At 41.4% G+C, this 18,890-nt stretch overlaps 1 protein-coding gene across 2 annotated transcripts; it reads right to left on the bottom strand.

Annotated features, from left to right (window-relative positions):
- Positions 1-11,700: 11,700 nt before the first annotated feature.
- Positions 11,701-18,690, bottom strand: yy1b (YY1 transcription factor b). 2 transcript variants are annotated; one of them, XM_037685340.1, is made up of 5 exons: positions 17,971-18,690; positions 16,350-16,512; positions 15,111-15,171; positions 13,003-13,161; positions 11,701-12,804 (listed from the first exon to the last, which is right to left on the bottom strand). In XM_037685340.1, exons 1-5 carry the CDS (start codon positions 18,536-18,538, stop codon positions 12,622-12,624), a joined length of 1,134 nt encoding a protein of 377 aa, XP_037541268.1. In that variant the 5' UTR covers positions 18,539-18,690; the 3' UTR covers positions 11,701-12,621. The 2 variants fall into 2 exon arrangements, with proteins under 2 accessions (XP_037541268.1, XP_037541269.1); XM_037685341.1 differs by having other exon boundaries at positions 16,350-16,500.
- Between the last annotated feature and the right edge of the window lie 200 nt (positions 18,691-18,890).

Here is an 18,890-nt window from a genome sequence, read left to right as displayed (position 1 = left end):
ATTTTACCTTAAAAAGGACATACATGTACACACATATGTAACAAAAAAATGAGATATGGACAAAGATTAGGGGTAAAATGACCAACTTTCATGCGTTGTGCATGAAACGTCTGAAAAAAGACTCCAACCGTACGGACATTTGAAGACGTCAAAGACCGACTCTGAGACGTGCGCTGCGAGAGGTTTGCGTGCCAGCAGGGTGGAGCGGTGCGCTCCAGCATCTGCAGCAGCCGGCCTGGTGTTCAGGGGGGGTCCATCTCTGCCTCCTTCTCTCCCTCTTGCTCTCGCTCTCTCCTCTGTTACCTTGGCAACCTATTTTCTGCATGGAAATAGCATCTCTTGCTGTGCCTGGCACTGACACACACTCACACGCACACACATGTGCACAAGAAAAGAGACGTCAAGAGATCTGAATGTGCCTTGAACAGGTTTGACCTACAGACCGGATGAATGGAGTTATTACCGTTCAGCTCGTCTCAGCAGCGCAGCAGCTGAGTAAAAAGAGCAATTTAGGAGTTCAGTGTCAGTCTCTGGCAGGTTCACACTTAAAACCAAAGGGTTTACGCAACATTGGAGCCCTTTGGTGCAGCTCTGCCTTTGAAAATGAAATATTAGACCCCATCATTAAAACGAAACTTTGTTTTTTAAACCTACAACAATGTGGTTACCAGATTCAGTTCCCTAAGCAGAGTGTCACACCCCTGCAGGAGTGTTCAACAAAGATGTGAAAAGCACAGAGAGCTGCAGGTAGAGCTCGGCTCGCAGATGAAATACTTATTTTCACTCCAGCGCCGTAAACCCTCGCCTGCCTGAGAGACAGCCGAAGAGACGGGCGAACTAATGAAAGAAAATTCAGGCGCTGAGATTGTGTGTGAGATCCTGCTCTGCTGCAAATAAACCAAGGCTGAGGCAAATCAGAGGTGGAGGGGGGCGAGGAGACGACGAGAAAGTGAATAACATCCAGGTAAACATGCAGGACGAGGTTTGAAAAATAAAAGACAAAGTGCCCACGAGTCCTGGCAAAGAAAAGCCATAATGAAATAAGCATCTGAAGAGAGCAGGTGCTGAGAGCTTGACAGACTTCAGCTGCATAGCAAGTAGAGCGTTCAGTCTCCCCTGCCTTTGTCAATCAAACCAGCCGGAGCTGTAAATAAACGCTCCCTTACAAGAAGAAGAAGACAGAGAGAGACAGTTATCCCCAAGTGGAATCAGACCTGAATCAGCTTTACATACTCTGACGCTCCCTTCCACACGCACACACAAACACAAGGGGGTGGGCTGACACGTCACTCCAGTCTGACTTCAGGTAGGAAGAAAAAAGGGAGCCTTGATGAGAATTTAAAACAGGAAGCCCAAAGATGTTCTGAGTCACACGCACACATGCACGTACGCCAATGAGACATCCAGAGCGCACTCAGGCTAAATTGATTGATTCCCTCAACTGGCAGACAGTGAGGACTGAGGGGTTTCAAGAACAAAACAACAACAACGCACACACGCCTTCTTATAATTGTACATTGCAGGGACTTTGCATTTGCAACCTTTATTTAGACAGGTTCATCCCATTGAGCCTCGAGGACTCATTGACAAGAGAGACCTGATTTTTTTTTTTGACAATGAGAGATGACAACAGTGGACAATCATAAAAAGCATACAAATTGAGAAGAAGAAATAAATGAAAATTGTATTAAAAAAAAGAAACAAAAAAACAGCTAGGTTGTAAGGCGATGTCGAAAAATAAAAACAGGAACATGTCTGCTTTGGTTTTTGCCATGAACTTAGTAGATGGTTGAAACCAAGTCCAGGTCGAGAGCTTCAAATCTTTTTGCAAGATATTCCAGGAAACAGGAGCGGAGTAGGAGAAGGCCCTTTTGCCAAGTTCAGCCTTCACTGAGGGAACACTGCAGGTAATAATGTCCTGAGAGTGCACTCTGTAGCTGCACTCATGCAGTGACATGTAGGAGGAGATGTATGAAGGCAGCAGACCAAGAAGTGATTTAAAGATGAAAATGTACCAGTGAGAGAGTCTGAGTGAAGTTAATGATGACCAGTTAACCAGTGAATACAGGGTGCAGTGGTGGGTACAGTAGTTACAGCCAGTTATGAATCTTAGTGCACCATGATAGACAACATCCAACATCTGCAGAGGTGTTCATGTAAATAATGTCACTGGCATTGACTTCCATTCATTTTCTATAACCTAACCCTGACCCTTACCCTAAACCTAACCCATCAACAAGACTGCTCCTTGTGGGGGCCTGGCTTTGGTCCCCACAATGTAAACTGAAACAACCCCCCCCCCCACCCCACACACACATTCCTCACTATTGACTACACACCAGCTCCTGGTGACCTGGAGACAGAGCTATCCGTGGTACTGATCTGGACAACTCTCTGTGTGTGTGTGTGTGTGTGTGTGTGTGTGTGTGTGTGTGTGTGATCAGGCCAAAGAGCAGGATCTTAGCAGGATGCTGACATAAACACTTGTGCTAATCCTGCTGGCTGAGCACAAAAAGAGAAAGACTTATGAACAAACTCTCAAGAAACACCAGCAGGACATTTAAGAGAGAGAGAGAGAGAGAGAGAGAGAGAGAGAGAGAGAGAGAGAGAGAGAGAGAGAGAGAGAGAAAGAGAGAGAGAAAGAGAGGGATGGAAATCTGACTGAAGTGATTCAGCTTTAAACTGTTTTTTTTCTTCTTCTTCCTGAAATAAATTTGAAATAAAAATGACAAACTGTCCTCGTGGGCAGTTTCGTTTAGTTCTGTTTGATTCTTAAAAGACGCCTGCGCTTCAGGGAGCCTGTGGTTTGTTGCTTATCGACAAGATTAGAGACTCAGAAGGTGGATTTTACATCAGCGAACAGCCTTTGGGGTCCTCGGGGCCCGACAACTGCTAATAACAACAGCTGTTGCTGATGGGAAATAAAAAGGGTCCTCTGAAAGACACACTGGATCCTTACATTAGCAGAAATAGCAAGAGCATGATGTAAATTCTTCTGTTTATGTAATCTCGTCTCTGAGGGTGGATCGCAGGACTGGGACAGACCCAGAACTACCAGTGGAGCACACCTGAAACTCCTCCAGATATAAAATGTGTAAGGTGCAAAAATGCAAAAACTTGAGCAGATTGCAAAAACGAGCAATAAGTCACGAGCAGTACAACACAGTAGTTGTGTGTATTTGTGTGTGTCAGAGTCCATCGTGTGTTATGACTATAGGTGAGTGTTGACATGTAAATGGACCTACAGCTTCTTCTTCACAATGGCAGACTGGAACAACACCCTCATTACATACGGATGAGGTCACAATCCATCTTTTACCTTTTACAGCAGGGGTGTCAAACTCACTTACAAAAGGGGGCCAAAATTAAAACCTTTTTCAAACTAGGGGCCGGTTTCAGAATCCACATTAACTCAAGTTAGATACTCAACATCTTTTCTTGGATGCAGGTTCCTCAACAAGAGTTTGATTGGTCTCATTTGATGTTCTCTGTTGCACTTTTGACACCATAATAAAAGATTACTTTAAAAAAATTAAAGTGAAAAAGTATTTTACGTTGAACATATCATCTTGGGGGCCAGATAAGATGTCAGTGAGGACCACATTTGGCCCCCGGGCCTTGAGTTTGATGTATGTTTCACACCATCTTACCATCACTTCCAAACAAGACTGAAGTATTTCAACTTGAGGCAGAGACTCACGTCAAACCCAAATTCCTCTTTTATTCTTGTTGAGAAACTTGGAGCTCAAGTCAAGCTCTTTTATTTTATTTTATCTTTGGATAAAATAAAATAAAATAAACTAAAGGAGCTTGACTCTCATATTCACAGTCAGCTACAAACTGCTCCAGTGCTCCACCAACAAAACCGCAGTATCTGCTACAAAACAAAACAACAATGATGCAACCTTGAGGTTCCCACGTGTTGTGAACACAGCTCTGTGTTCGGTTCTGCAGGGTCTGGACGGGACAACCCAACTCTAACTCTAACCCTGCATTGTGCACGTTTGGTTTGATCGTTGTAGACTGCACACGGCGCTTTCAAATTATTTTACTTTACCACCATAAAAATATTTTACTGACATCCGTCATTTGAAAGCGTCTTTATCTTTGTCGTGGATTTTGAATTTTGGATGACCTCAGCACAGCTGTTTCAGGTTTGAAGGGGGACTTCTAAAATAAATTCATGCCCACAAAGTTACTGACAAATGTTTTAAGATCATATTCTTTTAGATTGTGTGTAGTTAGACTCGATGATTTCACATCTAATAAATGTATGTGTGCAATTTAAAATATTTCCACATGATGGCAATGAAGCATTCCCTGCAACATGGTGTGTGTGTGTGTGTGTGCACTACTGTCTCATGCAAGATATCATAGTGTAATGTTTTTTTTTTGTCTTGTAAATAAATATATTTCTTCTTGCATTTAAATTTGATTATTTTTATTGGTTTTATAGTTTTTGTTCATTCTGAGAAATTACCGTTCCACTTTATTTATAAAGCACTTAAAACAGCAACGAGGCCTAACGAAGTGCTGTAGAAACAAAACAAGCAAAGGACACAGGATAAAATACATCCATATAGGTAAAGATAAATGAACATGATAGAAAACAGACCAGTTGAAATCAACTCACATAAGGTCAAAAGTCAGGGAATAAAAGGGAGTTTTTAATGGAGACTTAATAACAGCGAGAGAGGGAGCCTGTCTGACATGCAGTGGTAACTCATTCCACAGTCTTGGACCTGCAGCAGAGGAGGCCCTGTCACCTCTGAGCTTAAAACAAGTTCCTGGAACTAATAAAAGCATCAGGTCCTCTGACCTCAGAGAGCGCTGTGGGACATATGGCTGCAGCAGATCAGTGAGACAGGAGGTGGCAGAGCTGTTCAGAGATTTAAAAAAGTACAGAAGGATTTTAAAATGAATTTGAAAGTGAACCAGGAGCCAGTGAAGGGAGGCCAGAACTGGATAAACGTGTTCTCTTCTGCCTGTACCAGTTAAAAATGGCATTTGGACCAGTTGTAAATGAGCAATGGAGGTCTGACTGATTCCAAAAAGAAGAGCATTGCAGTAATCGAGCCTGGACGTTATGAAAGCATGTATTACTGTCTCAATGTTACTTTAGGACAGTATGGGCTTCAACTTCGACAGTCACCTCAACTGAAAGAACAAAAACAAGGTTTAACAGCCGTGTTTACAAGACTTTACATGAAATTAATCAAAACTGAATGCCAGAGCACAAATCATGAATAATGTTTATTCTTTAAGTGTGAAGATCTTTTGCATTTACAAACTATCCTCTTTGTCTTTTTTTATACCAGCACTGAAGCAGTCACAGGGAATGGAAACAGAACGTTTGATGCTGTCTCTGTCGTCGACACATTGTTATCTCTGTTAACTTTGGCTGCACAATTCTTAGCTCAGCGATGAGACAGAGATTCATGATGGAACAAAGCACAGCTTAAGGTGACTCCGTGCAGTTCTTATCTTAAAGCTGTGAAGCTCCTATACATTAAATTATTTCTTTTTTTGGAAGTGACTATTAAACAACCAAATGCTAAAGAAGTCAAGCTTCAGCTGTTGGTTGCTGTTTGTTAGAATGTTTATTCCTTTAAAAGAAATGGATGTTTTTACTTTGATTGATCAGAGAACTCAATAGCTTTAGGTCCGGTCTCAGTCAGGACCCCCAACTCAAAAGACTAATCCTGCTCCGATGGGTCAGCTGAAACCAGAGCTTCCAGTTTCCTCTCAACACATTATACAGCTCCAGATTCTGTTTTGGTTGTTTTGCTTTTACTTTGACAAGATTTACTTCTACTGCATTGAAAAAAAAAAAACGTGTTTACGAGCAGTAAAATAGTTGAATTTAACAGAACTCTACTGGAAGTGTCGAACTTTGGCTTTATTTTCACAAAAATAAAGGATTTATTTATTTATTTATTTGTTTTGCTTTTGCAGTTGCGTGCAGAGATGATCCCCTATTTATTATTTATTTTTAATTTTCCATTGAGCCATTGAAAAAAGCAGCAGACTCTGCTGAACAAAGGTTTGGAGAGATTATTGCAACTGCGTCAAACACAATAAAAACAAAATAAAATATGAGATGTAAATGTAAAAAAAAAAAAGTCAAACTCCACTCCAGTCAAGTTTCTTCTGAGGCCCTGAATGATTTGAAATATTTGCTTCAGAATCAGATGTTGCAAAGTTTGGTTCAGATTTTTTTATTTTTTAAAGTTTAACAAACAAGTTCAGAGCGACACCATCTGTACGTCAGACATCACTTACGTGGACTGAAAAACTGAAAACTTAAAATTAGTTTGAAAAGGTAACTGTAAAAGAACAATGAATAAAAAGTTGAACAAAACATGAAACATCTGGAAAAAATATAAAAATGAGTTGAGTCCTAAGGGTTAGGTACAAGGTTACATGGATGACATTAACGGTCAAATGGTTCTGTCAAAATGGTGAAGGATCAAATCTGACCATTTCTCTAAGAGAAAAACTAAAATAAATTTTTTGTTGTTGTATAAGTTGCACCTTTTTGCATAAATTTGCAAGTCCTGCGACTTAAACGTGCTGCTGTTGTTGTGGTGCATTGTACTATTAGTGCTTATTGTATTCTTAGTTTAGTGAATGTAGTATAATCTCAGTTCATGACTCGGATCTTACTAATGTTTTTCTTTTGGCTGAGATCTGACGATTTCATTCATTCTGACATGGAAAATATTGAACAATACCATTTTCAGCTGCTAGAGGGTGCTCAACCAGTATGGCAAGCCAATTGTCTCATTAATAGGTAAAAGTGGCTATTAATGAGACACTTGGCTTGCCATACAGAGCCACCTTCATCTCGCTTCAGAACTCCTGGAGCAAACGTCAAATCAGCTGCATTTTGCCGCACCGCCAAGGCGAAATGTGGCTGATTCGACCGTTAAAGTGCATTTATTAAGGAAAAGTTCAACTGAGACCTTTACTATAATGTTGAGCAAACAAATAATTGATATAAGGTGGTTGTCTTGTTAAATTTCGACAAAATGCGCAGCAAGTCGTCCCTCTGCGCGCTCCAGCAGCTGCTAATCGATTTTTGAAATGCATCTGATTTGACCGTTAAAGTGCATTTATTAAGGAAAAGTTAAACTGAGACACACCTTTGCTATAATTTAAAGTAAACAAATAATTGTTTTAAAGTGTTAATCTTGTTAAATTCTTATTAAAGTCCTCCCGTGCACGCTCCCACGGCCGACATTCCACGTTTCCAAGTGGTCAGCGGTGACGCATAACAAACACAAAGCCTCAGCGGTGATGCATAATAGATGCAGGAAGTTATACGCGAAGCGACTTATTTATATATTTTTTCTCCAATTTATTGGACATTTAAGGGCAGAGATGGTGTAGGGGCAGGGCAGCCAACCCAGGACCCAAAGGTCCTGGGCTCGATCCCCGATCATTGCACATCTCGTGGTGTCTCTGAGCAGGACACCTAATCCCGAATTGCTGCAATGGGTTAAATGCAGAGAGCCAATTTTGTCTTTGCATAGGAACATACAATGACGACAACACACAGCACTTTATTTATTATTTATTTATTTATTATATTTGGACTGATGCGACGTGTACGGTGGAAAGTACGGTATGTTCAGGAGCACTCAGACACAACGACGGGCTGACGACGCTCGACCTGCCTGGACTGAGCTGCTCTGCCTGTGGAAAAACAAATAATAATTTTATCTCTGGAACATGAGATAATCATAAGTATTGAAGTCAGACATAATCAAACCAACATATTGTGCAATCTTTGACTGATAAAAGCACATAACAGCACTTGTGCCTAAAAATGTTTTGGCATTACTGTATCATTAAAAAAGCAAGAGGTCATCATATTATGGTCCTTATAGTAATAAAAAACATTTATTTCTCACTGCAGTACAATAAACTGGACCCTGACAGAGACCCAGAACACAGTGAATGACATTTCTCTTCCAGCACAAACACCACAAGGCCTGAAAGCACTTACCACCCGATAACGAGCGATGTTTGTTGTCCCATTTCTTTCATTTCAGGTGATCAGAGCGGGCAGAGGATTTAAAAGCAGCACTCAGAGCCTTAACAGGTCAAAATGCACCATCTTTTTGTAGCGCCTCCAGAAAAATCATTAAAAGCTCAAAACAGAACACACAGACACCTCATTTAAAAAGCACAAACAGATCATTTTGCAAAAAAAAAAAAAACCCCATAAAATATATATTTTTTTCTGAATCAATGAGTTCAAAGGATAAAACTTAATTTTTAAATCCTTTAAGGATCAGAATACATTTATGCAGAAGTCACAGGATTATCCTAAAACTCTAATCTGAACCAGTTTGTTCTCTCGCTGACTGGTTCTTACACTGTGCACTTATGATAATGTGATAATAATGACCCAATAAGTGCATGTGTGTCTGGTCATTGTGGCTGAGCAGACTTCATCGTCCTCTAGTGGTGAAAGGATTGTTGTCACAACTCCAGTGTCCTTCAGTGGCTCTGCTGAATGTTACGTCTTAAACAGAAGTTTTATTCAAAATAAAGGCCTATAGGATTATTATTTTACTATAAAACTTCAATAATGACTGTTTCTTCCTGAGGGTGTGAGGAGCAGGATTCTTGCTGACCGTTAAGGTGATGGACTGATGAGCAGGACACACGTTGGGCGTCTTGTTTTATTTCAGAGGAGTTTACAGTAAATTTTAATATTTTATGCAGAGTAGCTGTAGCTGGGGAAAACAAGATCTCTTCAGCCTCTTATGGTTTTGTCTTTCAGTGGCTTCTCTGAAGTCTAAAGATATCTCTTGGAGCAGATTTATTCTGCCGATGTTACGCTCATATAACTCTAGAAGAAACAAAGCGGCTTTTATGTGCAGCTGAGCATCATTAACACGATAGCTAAATACAGAACGGATCGTCAAACCTTGCTGGGTCTGAATTTCTGGGCCTAGCTCTCGGCGAGAGCAGCTTTTTTTTAGTTCCAGTTTTTAGGATGTGTGTGGTCACGCAAGCTCTTCACCGTTCGTGTAGGTGATCGTTCTTTTCTTATTGCGTTCATCCATCCTACAGACTACGTAAGAGGCTCTGAATGTGGACGTTTCACTGAGTTAAACAATGTCTTTCAGATCAGAGTTTTAAACTAAGATCTTTTTACAGCCATTTTGTGAGAATATTTAAAAATCGTCATGTGCAATGTCACGCAATTTTACCTGCCAGTGCTCAGAGTATGTGCTGAGGATGACTCTCAGCTACTCCCACACCTCATTATAGCTCAGTATTTGTGAAACTGAACAAAAGGCGGGCGATGAGGGGAAACTGTTGAGGGCGTTCATGAAAACATGTCTGTGGAAGTCCAGTCCGTCCATATTTAAAACAGGACTGGAAGAAAAAGCGGAGCATTGACTTAAAGGAAAACATGAGACGTCCCACCGATGTTTGACCTTTGACCCCACAAGGTCAGCCCCACACAAACAAATAAAAAATATCAGAAATGCCGCCGTAAAATCCCTTTTTTTTTTTTCCTAAACAGAGGAACTGGATCACAAAGAAACAAAGACAGTCCAGAAAAGTAACTCCTAAAGACATTAAAGTTGCTCCATTTAAACTGTTACTCACCATTTAAGTTGCTTCAAAAAAACAAAAAACATCTTACCTGTTGTAGATCATTTTATTTTGAAAAAAATAGTTAAATTTTGACAAGCTAACAGCTAGCTGGAGATTCATATTGTTCATCTGAGCGCCATTTAAAAAAAGCATTTTCATTATTGTCAGTTTCTCATGAAACTACACTGATATAAAGAGTTTACCTGTTCTTCATCAGAAAACAGTGCGTGCTCCCTTTAGGTCAGGAAAATGTTGCCTTTTTCCATGGGCTCGAGTCGACTCAGTGCAGCTTCAGTCTTTCCACTGACTGAACTTCCAGCTCAGTTATTAAGACGTACTCAGCTGAGGTTCCAAGAGCCGAGCTGAAGACTTGACGTCAGCCGAGTGAGGACATCGATTGATTAGAGAGCAACAATCATCATGAGTGTCTCCTCCACAAGAATCAAACCCACTGTTTTGTGCAACCATTGCTGTTTGACTGGTCAGACCAAATGGAGTCAACTGCAGAGGGAAGCTGGCCTCGACTCAACCAGTGTTTTCGGTAAGAGTTTTGTGACTTTCTTTCACCCATTAATCGGTTGTATTTGTCTGAGTCAGAAAAACACCCAGGTCACTGGAGCAGCTGACGATCCCTCCCACATCGAGGTGACACACAAGTTATACAGAAAACCAGAGACGGTGTAGACCCGAGTACTCAACGTGGGTTGTGGTGAGACAACGGAAGAACAGCCGTCTTTGCTTCATGAAACACTGACTTGTTTTAGTCCAGCAAACAAGTTTCCTTTATCAATCAGGCGGTTTGTTTCCCAGGACTTTTACTGGTAAATGCTAATCATTTTAAACTCCCAAGAACATATTTACAAACAAATTAAAAACTTTTAATTTAGCCCATAGAGGCTGGATAACACAGACCAGTGCCATATAAGTTTCTCTCTCCATATGGCACTGACACAAATCTGCGCAGCGGAGCTTCAAGATGTCCTCAAGACCGTTAATACTAGAGAAACTGCATTTCCTGCAAAAATGCAGTGTGGATGCTTACTGCTGAAGAAGTTTCAGAAAAACAGCTGAAAAGCTTAAACTACCAGAAGGAACCGGAAAGAGCTGAAATGAGCTAAAAATTTTTGGAATTAGCTGAAAAAGCTAAAATTAGCATAAAACTGCTTAATATTAGCTGAAAAAGCAGAAATTTTTAAAACTAGCAGAAAAAAGCTGACAGGAGCATAACAAGCTAAAATTAGCAGAAAGAATTTGATTAGGTTGAAAGTAGCAAAAATTACCATGAAAAATGTGACAGAAAACAGCTGACAATTGCTAAAAAGATAGCTGAAAGGGTAGAACAAGCTTAAAATTTGCATAAAAAAGCAGAAAGAACACATTTGCCCTATTAGGCTGAAATTAGAAATGAGCACAAAAAAGTGGAAATTATCCAAAACTGAAATTAGCAATAAAATATTTATATAAACTGCTGAAAAGTAGCAAAAAGACACAAAGAAGCTGAAATTACAAGTGGCAAGTGCACACTTCTGCTGAATTAGACTGAAAAAAAGTTGAAACGAGTACAAAAAATGTGGAATTAGATGAAAAACTGAAATCAGCATAAAATAGCTATAGTAGCTGAAACAGAAAAAGCTGAAACTTGCAAATATATGCTGAAATGAGCATAAGATGAAATTAGCAAAAAGCAGCACACAAAAAAAATTGTAGTTAGTAGAAAGAAACAGAGGAGCACAAAACAGCTGAAAAAAGTTTAGATTTGCAGAAGGAAGCTGAAAGCAGAATAAAATGTGAAAGGAGCAGTAAAAGGTTGGAAACAGATCGAAAGATTTGAAGGATGAAAAATGAGCTCAAATCATTTTCTGAGAAAAAAATGGCAGAAAAGGCTAAATGTGTCAAAAAGCTAAAGTTGCACCAATACCAAGTCAAAGCAGGATTGTCCTGAACGAGCTGAACGTTTTGATGTGATTTGTTGAAATAGAGTAAAAACTGAAGGAAAACGTGCGGACGAGCAGCACAATAGTGTGAATCCTTCACAAACCTTCACGAGTCAAAAAGAAAAGAGTAAAACTTCAAGCCTAGTTTGACAGAGTTGGAATGACCCATTTTATTGTGGGCAGTTGAAATACATGGGTGTAAATATGAACAAAAGAAGTTAATGGTCGACTTCTGTACATTACATTCTAACAAAGTGATGGTCTCAGTCGTTTCAATGTACACGTCAGATACTTCAACTGGGACAGGCTCCGAGGACGTTTATATTACTCAATCTGTGTTAAGACAGTCCATAGAAAATATAAAGCAACTCAGGACTAAAAGTTCAATTGGTTAACACTTTAAATCACACCTTTATCTATGTCTACTTAATTTTAATACAGCCATACAATACAAGTATACAAGGTTATTTTGTGGTTAAGAGGAAAAAACAACCAAAAGGAGGTGTGGAAATGCAAACATCCAGCTGTTTTTAAAATGACTACAACCATCGTGGGAACCAAGTGGAACAGCAGTGAAACGTTTTTCTCTTGAGGGTATGATATTATAATGCAGGAAAGAACAAAACACATTCTACACACAGCCCGAGACAAGTGTACAATATGCACACTTGAAGGGGAATAAAAGCTAAATTAAAAACACTCGTGTACCACCGTTTCTCTGATTTCTCAGGTAAAAATAAATCTCTAATGTTTGTCCATGGATTCCATCCTGTAGTAGCAAAGTGCTAATGGAGAAAGAACTGCTGGCCGCGTCTTGTTACGGAGCTGTGGGGTTCTCTGTGTTCCTTATCCAATGTGACAGCAGAAGAAAAGAGGGGCTCAGGAAAACCAGGTGAAGTTCAGGTTTTTTTGTGTGTCTTTTAATCTGTCAGATTTTCTCTATGAATCAAAAAGTCAAGCTTTTCTTTACGTCTTCAAAAGCGGTTTCACGTTTGCCAGTAGAATGCTCGTTTTTTTCTTCCTTTCTTATTTTCGTCTTTGTGGCTCGGCGTCGACGAACGGGGTCTCATTGGTTGTTTTTGGCTTTGGCGTGTGTGAGAATGTGAGACTTTAGGTTGGTGGACTGGGCGAATTTCTTATTGCAGCCGTCGAAGGGGCAGACGTAGGGCCGGTCTCCGGTGTGGATTCTCACGTGCGTGCGCAGGTTGAAGTCCAAAGAAAACCTTTTCCCGCAGCCTTCAAACGTACACTGCAGGGATAGAGATACAAGACAATATAACGGCGGAAAATAATCAACACTTGAGAGAACGTCTGAGTTCAGCTGTGAGAATAATCGAGTATAAACACAATCCAACACGTCGACTCGATGCTGCTCCGCCTGACTCTAGCTTTAACTTGTGGTTTTTACAGAAGTCTAGAGGAGCAAGAGGTTTGTTTAGTGGCCAACCTGGAAGGGTTTCTCCCCTGTGTGAACGAGTTGGTGGCGTTTGAGTTTGGAGCTCTCAACGAAGGCCTTGCCGCACTCCGCGCAGACGTGCACGCGAGGTCCGTGAGTGTGGAGATGCTTCCTCATGGCCGAGTTATCCCTGAACATCTTTGTGCAGCCCTGGGGACCAAAGAAAGCACAGCACGCAGTTTCAGCACCAAACAAACTCTTTGTTCTTTGCCGCATGAATGTTAGAGCAGTAAGGATGTGCAACAAAAGGCCACTGTCGAGAGCAGTCTGTGGTTTACTTGAGCTTTTTCTAAAAAAACCACCCTGAACAGTGTGGAATGATGAATAAATTCCACCCTGAATCGCTGATGTACCGTTCACAGAACAATAAGAGCCGGCTGCTTTCTGAGCAAAGAAATTATTTACATTAGCTGGTTTGGATAAAGCTTGACTAACTGTAGGAAATAAAAATAAATAATAACTTTCAGTACGCTGGTGAAGATTCTCAGTCATCCAGGACATGGTGTGTTCAAAAAAGTTCACGACAAAAACAAGTGGACTTTAACTGTAACAGAAGACGCTTCTCTTCTCAGCCGAGAAGCTTTTTCAATTCAAAGAACAGAGTGTGGGGTTCGGGTTATAAAAATGGAGCTAAGCTAAATACATATGCAGATTGCCCTGTCACTCCTCACAGTAGAGGTTCGTTAGGGTCTTTGTTAGTCTGACTCACAGAGAGCCACTCTGATCACATGGATGAAATTCCTGATAGGAATGAAAATGACTGGGTATCAGTCCTAAAGCTGCATTATAAGTTTTAGATCCGAGACCTCCTCCTCTGTTCAAAGATGGTTTCTGTTGTTTAACATAAATAGCTTCCTTCATCTCCTCTCAAACCATCTGTCTTCTCAGTCCAAATTGTGAACATTCTGGTCCTCAAATGAGTGTCCCTTGTCCTTGAGGTGCAGCTGAGTCTTGTCCTGATGAGCTGGCCCTCCTGTGTACAGCTGTTGTAACGAGAGCTGATGTGGGCACCGAGCTACTGCAACTAGTTGTTGCTAGCTGTGGGCCTCAGGCCCCCGGCTCGGACCTCCCTCAGAAGCGGCAACTCACACACTCAATAAATCAAGGAAACGTGAAGTAAGTTTTACCAGTTGTATTAAATCAAGGCAGGAGAAGGTAACAGTTTACAGCACTGGCGGGTCCGATACACGACGCGGGATGAAAAGAGAAATGTCTTCTGTTACAAATAAATTAGGGATACACGATATTATCGGCATGGTATTGGCCGATATTAGCGTTAAAATTCAATATCGGACATTCCATTAAAATAACTCACCGATATAAAAGGCGATGTTTCTGTCTGCAGCACAACGCGACAACGTCACGTGCGCCTACTTGATCTCTCGACGGAGAGGAAAATTCAAAATGTTGGTCGTGTGGAAGTTTCATTTTTCGTTGGTGAGGATGTCGGATTCCGAAGATTTATGGAGTATGTTGAGCCTCGCTACATCGTCCCCAGTCGGAGATATTTTTCCGACGTAACGTTACCCGAGTTACAAGCCGTCAATTCCGACGTCATTGAGAAGCTAATAGCTGATAGCACTTGGGTGAGTTTTACCACAGACATTTGGACGTCGTGTTAGCCCCGTTAGCATGATTAGTCTTACACACAATGGATAGAGAAAAACTTTGAACTTAAGTCTGTCCTTCATGCACAGGAGTGCAGAGGATCCCACACTGCAGCTAGGAACCTGGAACAAGCCTCCACAAGTGAGACAGCATCGCAGGTGATTAATGCTAATAAATAACATTTAACACTTTTCATTTAATATAAGTTAAAGTGCTATGTATATCATATGACTGTTACTGAATTAATGTCACCAGCTCTTACACAAGTTTTGTAGCAAATAAGCCTAAATAAGAGGGCTATGTTCTGACAAAGGAACATATATAAAATATCGGCATCGGCTGAATAAGTTTTAACATGTCGGCCAAAAATCCAATATCGTGCATCCCTAAAATAAAGTCCAGTTGTTCTTGTCTTGAACTGTTTTGAACAAGTTTCAGTAAAAACAGAGTCAGAGACGACATCAACACAGAAACAGCATCAGCAGACTCACTTTATGAGGACAGGCTATCGTCCGAGGAGCATCATCTTCTTTGATCTTTCTGGGCTTCATTCTGTTTCAAGAGACCAAAAAAAAAACCTTGTGAGAAAATTTAACCCATGACCAAACAAATAAATAAAGAAAAGTTTAGTTAAATACGGTGTTGGCAGCACATAAATAAAAAAACAAAAACCTTATCTATAATCCTTACAGGCAGCTAAAATATTATTGAAATAAATAAGCAGTGCAATAAAATAAACACAGAAGTTCCAGCACTTTTTAAAAAACAAAACAAACACTCCAAATATATTTTCTGAAAATAATTTCCTAAAATAATATAAGATTAAAAAGAATAAAATAGTTGAGCCATTGTTACAAGAAACAACTAAACATTATTTATGCATGAAACAAATAAAGGTACAAACTCCCCTAAATGTTTTATATATATCAGTTTTACTAGTAAGTTTAGGTGCAGCACGGTGGCGCAACTGGTAGAGCTGCTGCCTCTCAGCGAGCAGGTCCCTGGTTCAAACCCCGGTCCAGGGGCCTTTCTGGGTGGAGTTTGCATGTTCTCTCCGTGCATGCATGGGTTTTCTCCGGGTGCTCCGGTTTCCTCCCACAGACCAAAAACATGCATGTTAGGCTGATTGGTAATTCTAAATTGTCCCTAGGTGTGAGTGAGAGAGTGAATGGTTGTTTGTCTCGTTTGTCTCTATGTGTCCCAGTGATGGACTTGCGACCTGTCCAGGGTGTACCCCGCCCATCGCACAGTGATTGCTGGACATGGGCACCAGCGACCCCCGTGACCCAAAATGGAATAAGCGGGTAAAGATAATGGATAGATGGATGGCAGGTTTAGGTGAATATTTGTTTAATAATTTTGCGGTTTGTTGCGTTGACATTTATAACGACTGGAAATTTTAGATCCAAAGCCTGAAACTTTTTAACAGCATTGGCCGAGGACAGAAAGTATAAATACGACATCACAGCATTAAAACGCGATATATTCATTTACGTAAAATACCCATAATCCTGTGGCTAATTTGTGTATTATATCTCATTTTTAATTTAACTGTGTTTTAAACAGAAAGTTTTATTCTTAAAGCCTTTATTGTCAGCTGCTCTCCTGGTTGACACTTCACAAGTCTTTTCACGTTTACAACCTACTGCCACAGTAGCTGCACGTTCATCACGGCTGTGTTGACAGGGTAAACAGGTTTGTTTACTGCCCAGTGCCACTGAAACACTCACCTAGCAAATTCAGCCAGCTGTTTGGGGTCTGAGAGATCGATCCCCGGGATGCCGCCAGGGGGGAGCTTCTTCCCTGTCATGTACTCGGAGTAATCCGGGGGGGAGTTCTCCCCAACGATCTGCTCCTCCACCACTGACTCATGGTCAATGTCTTTATCATCACCTAGGAAGACATTACAGAGACTGAACTGATAACATAACGACAGCACCCTGGCTACAAGCCTCAGGAGACTGAAAAAAATTATTTACTTACCTCTAGTAATCATAATTTTACATATTTTGCAGAAAAAAATTAATAGTAATTTGGTAAATTACAAAAAAAAAAAGGCTTTTCTAGCCCTCAAACATGACTTGTTAATAGCATAGTCCAGTGTTAAGTATATTTTCAAGTCTCTAGTGTGACCTGGTACAGATACCAGCTCATTTTACGAGTTTAACTTTTACCAATAAACATTTCAATGTAATGCTTTTTTTTTTTTTAAGTGCAGCAGTTTCCTTTTTACTTATAGTTAAGGTTTTAATTACATAAACTACTGAGAAGTTTATCAAAGTACAACTGAAAGGTTGACAATCAATGAACTCATCCAGAAAAAAAATGGCTACTGTTTTGAAAACCATTGTGATTGGATTTCCCACCAATCAGCTGATTCTGAACCAATTAATCAAGAAAGCAATTCTTGGCCAAACTGGAATTAAAATGTTTAAGAAGCTCCATTTAAAAAAAAAAAAAAAAAGCACAATAAAATACTGTAAGAACTAGTTTAGTTTCTATAGAATACTCCTCTAAGAACAATGCCTTTAATTAGAACTACAGTGTCTCTTTACAAGTATAATGTGAATATTAGTTAAAACATTACCCAATAAACACTCTTTTTTAAAAACGAAATAAGTGCATTCTTATTTACAATTTTAGAAACACAGTCACAATTTATTTCCTAGTGGTAGATTTAGCACAAACAGGTGTGCCTCCAGTTGGACGTTAGGTTGATTAGATGTTTTACAAAACATTTAATTGACGGCTTCAGTAAATATATGAGCTCCTGGATGGATTATTTACTCATCTTACTGCAGCGATTAGACACAGCCTCGTCACCGTTTAATGCCTGTGCACACATGCTGTGGCCTCGGCCGCGGAAGCCAGAGCTAACGGCTAAATGTTGAACTAAACATATAATTAATTTCTCAGAGTTTCAACAGAGTTAAACATAAACACAAGTAATATAACCCCGCAGAGAAGTTATCGGTGCAACCGTGCGGTAACTGCGCCAAAACGTCGCGGCCTGTAGACACACTGGACCCCGCTGCTTCCATTCCCGGAGCACCGCCGCCATCTCTGCCTGGCCGACTCTATCGCCATTTTTTCGGGGCCGCCGCCATACTTACTGGTCTGCGGGAATATGGCGGCGCCCAGCACCACATAAAACATGGCCTCCCTTCAAAACAAAAACATTTCGGTATGCTACGGAAGGGTTTTCCATCGAAAACTTGCACTAAAAATAGCTTTTCACGACGGTGCGGCGGGCTACTCCAGGAAATAGTCTGGTGCAGCAGGACAACGCCCTGGTAACGAGGCCTCGTGCAGCGGAGCTGACAGAACACGGTCGGGGCTGACGATACTCACCCGATGCCCACATCGTAACAGAGAATTCTCCCTCCAGAGTCTTTATTTGCACCTGCTTCTGTTCCCATTTCCTCCCACCGGCCTCGGCGCCGCTTAAATAGCTCTTTTTGCCCGATTTCTTCCCACCGGAGCCGCCTGCTCGTTTCATCCGACCCACGGAGCTCTTGCCGGCCACAGTCACCAGAGTCTGCTCGATGTACTCGTCCTCAACGCCCGGTGCCGGTACCGGGATAAGAATCTGGTCCTCGAAGCCGCCACCACCGTCCGTGTGCAGATCCGAATCATCCCCGCCGACCACCTCCTCCCGAGTCTGGACCAGGATTACCTCCTGGTGGTGGATGGAGCTGGGGTCGTCCGTTTCCAATGGCTGCAGCGCGATCATGGGCTGCCCATCATCGTCGTCGTCGTCTTCTTCGTCCTCCTCGTCGTCGTCGTCGTCCCCGCCGACCACGGTGGTCTCGATGGTCTCCACCGGAATTGTCTCTACCTCTATTTCGTGGAGCTCCACGATCTCGGCGGGCATCTCCGAGCCGTCTGTCTCGATGTACAGCGTATCTCCGGATGCCATGTTGAAATTCGCCAGCTTGCCTGTTTCATTCACGCCGTGTTATGCTGCTTGTTTTGAACCTCTCAAACACACGCACACACACACCCCCTCAGCTCCGCTCCTGCCTCCGTCTCTTGTTCTTCGACAACAACTCTCCTCGCTCTGTCCCACGCCACTTCTCGTCGCCACTACGCTCGGTCGTCCAAATATCGCGAGATTTCGTTGCACGTAACAGAGAAGCCTTCTGCCGCGGTCTTGGGGGTTTCACCCTGTGGACGCTTAAATAAAACATTTTCACCCAAAAGTATTAGTCTACACCAGGGGTTCCCAACCTTTTCCATGCCATGGCCCCCGCTCCCAAACAGCATTAGCT

The sequence above is a fragment of the Nematolebias whitei genome, chromosome 12 (assembly GCF_014905685.2).
Source record: "Nematolebias whitei isolate Nwh7 chromosome 12, NemWhi1, whole genome shotgun sequence".
Lineage (NCBI taxonomy): Eukaryota > Metazoa > Chordata > Actinopteri > Cyprinodontiformes > Rivulidae > Nematolebias > Nematolebias whitei.
Note: the sequence above shows the minus strand (reverse complement) of the source record. Positions and strands in the feature narration are given on the sequence as shown.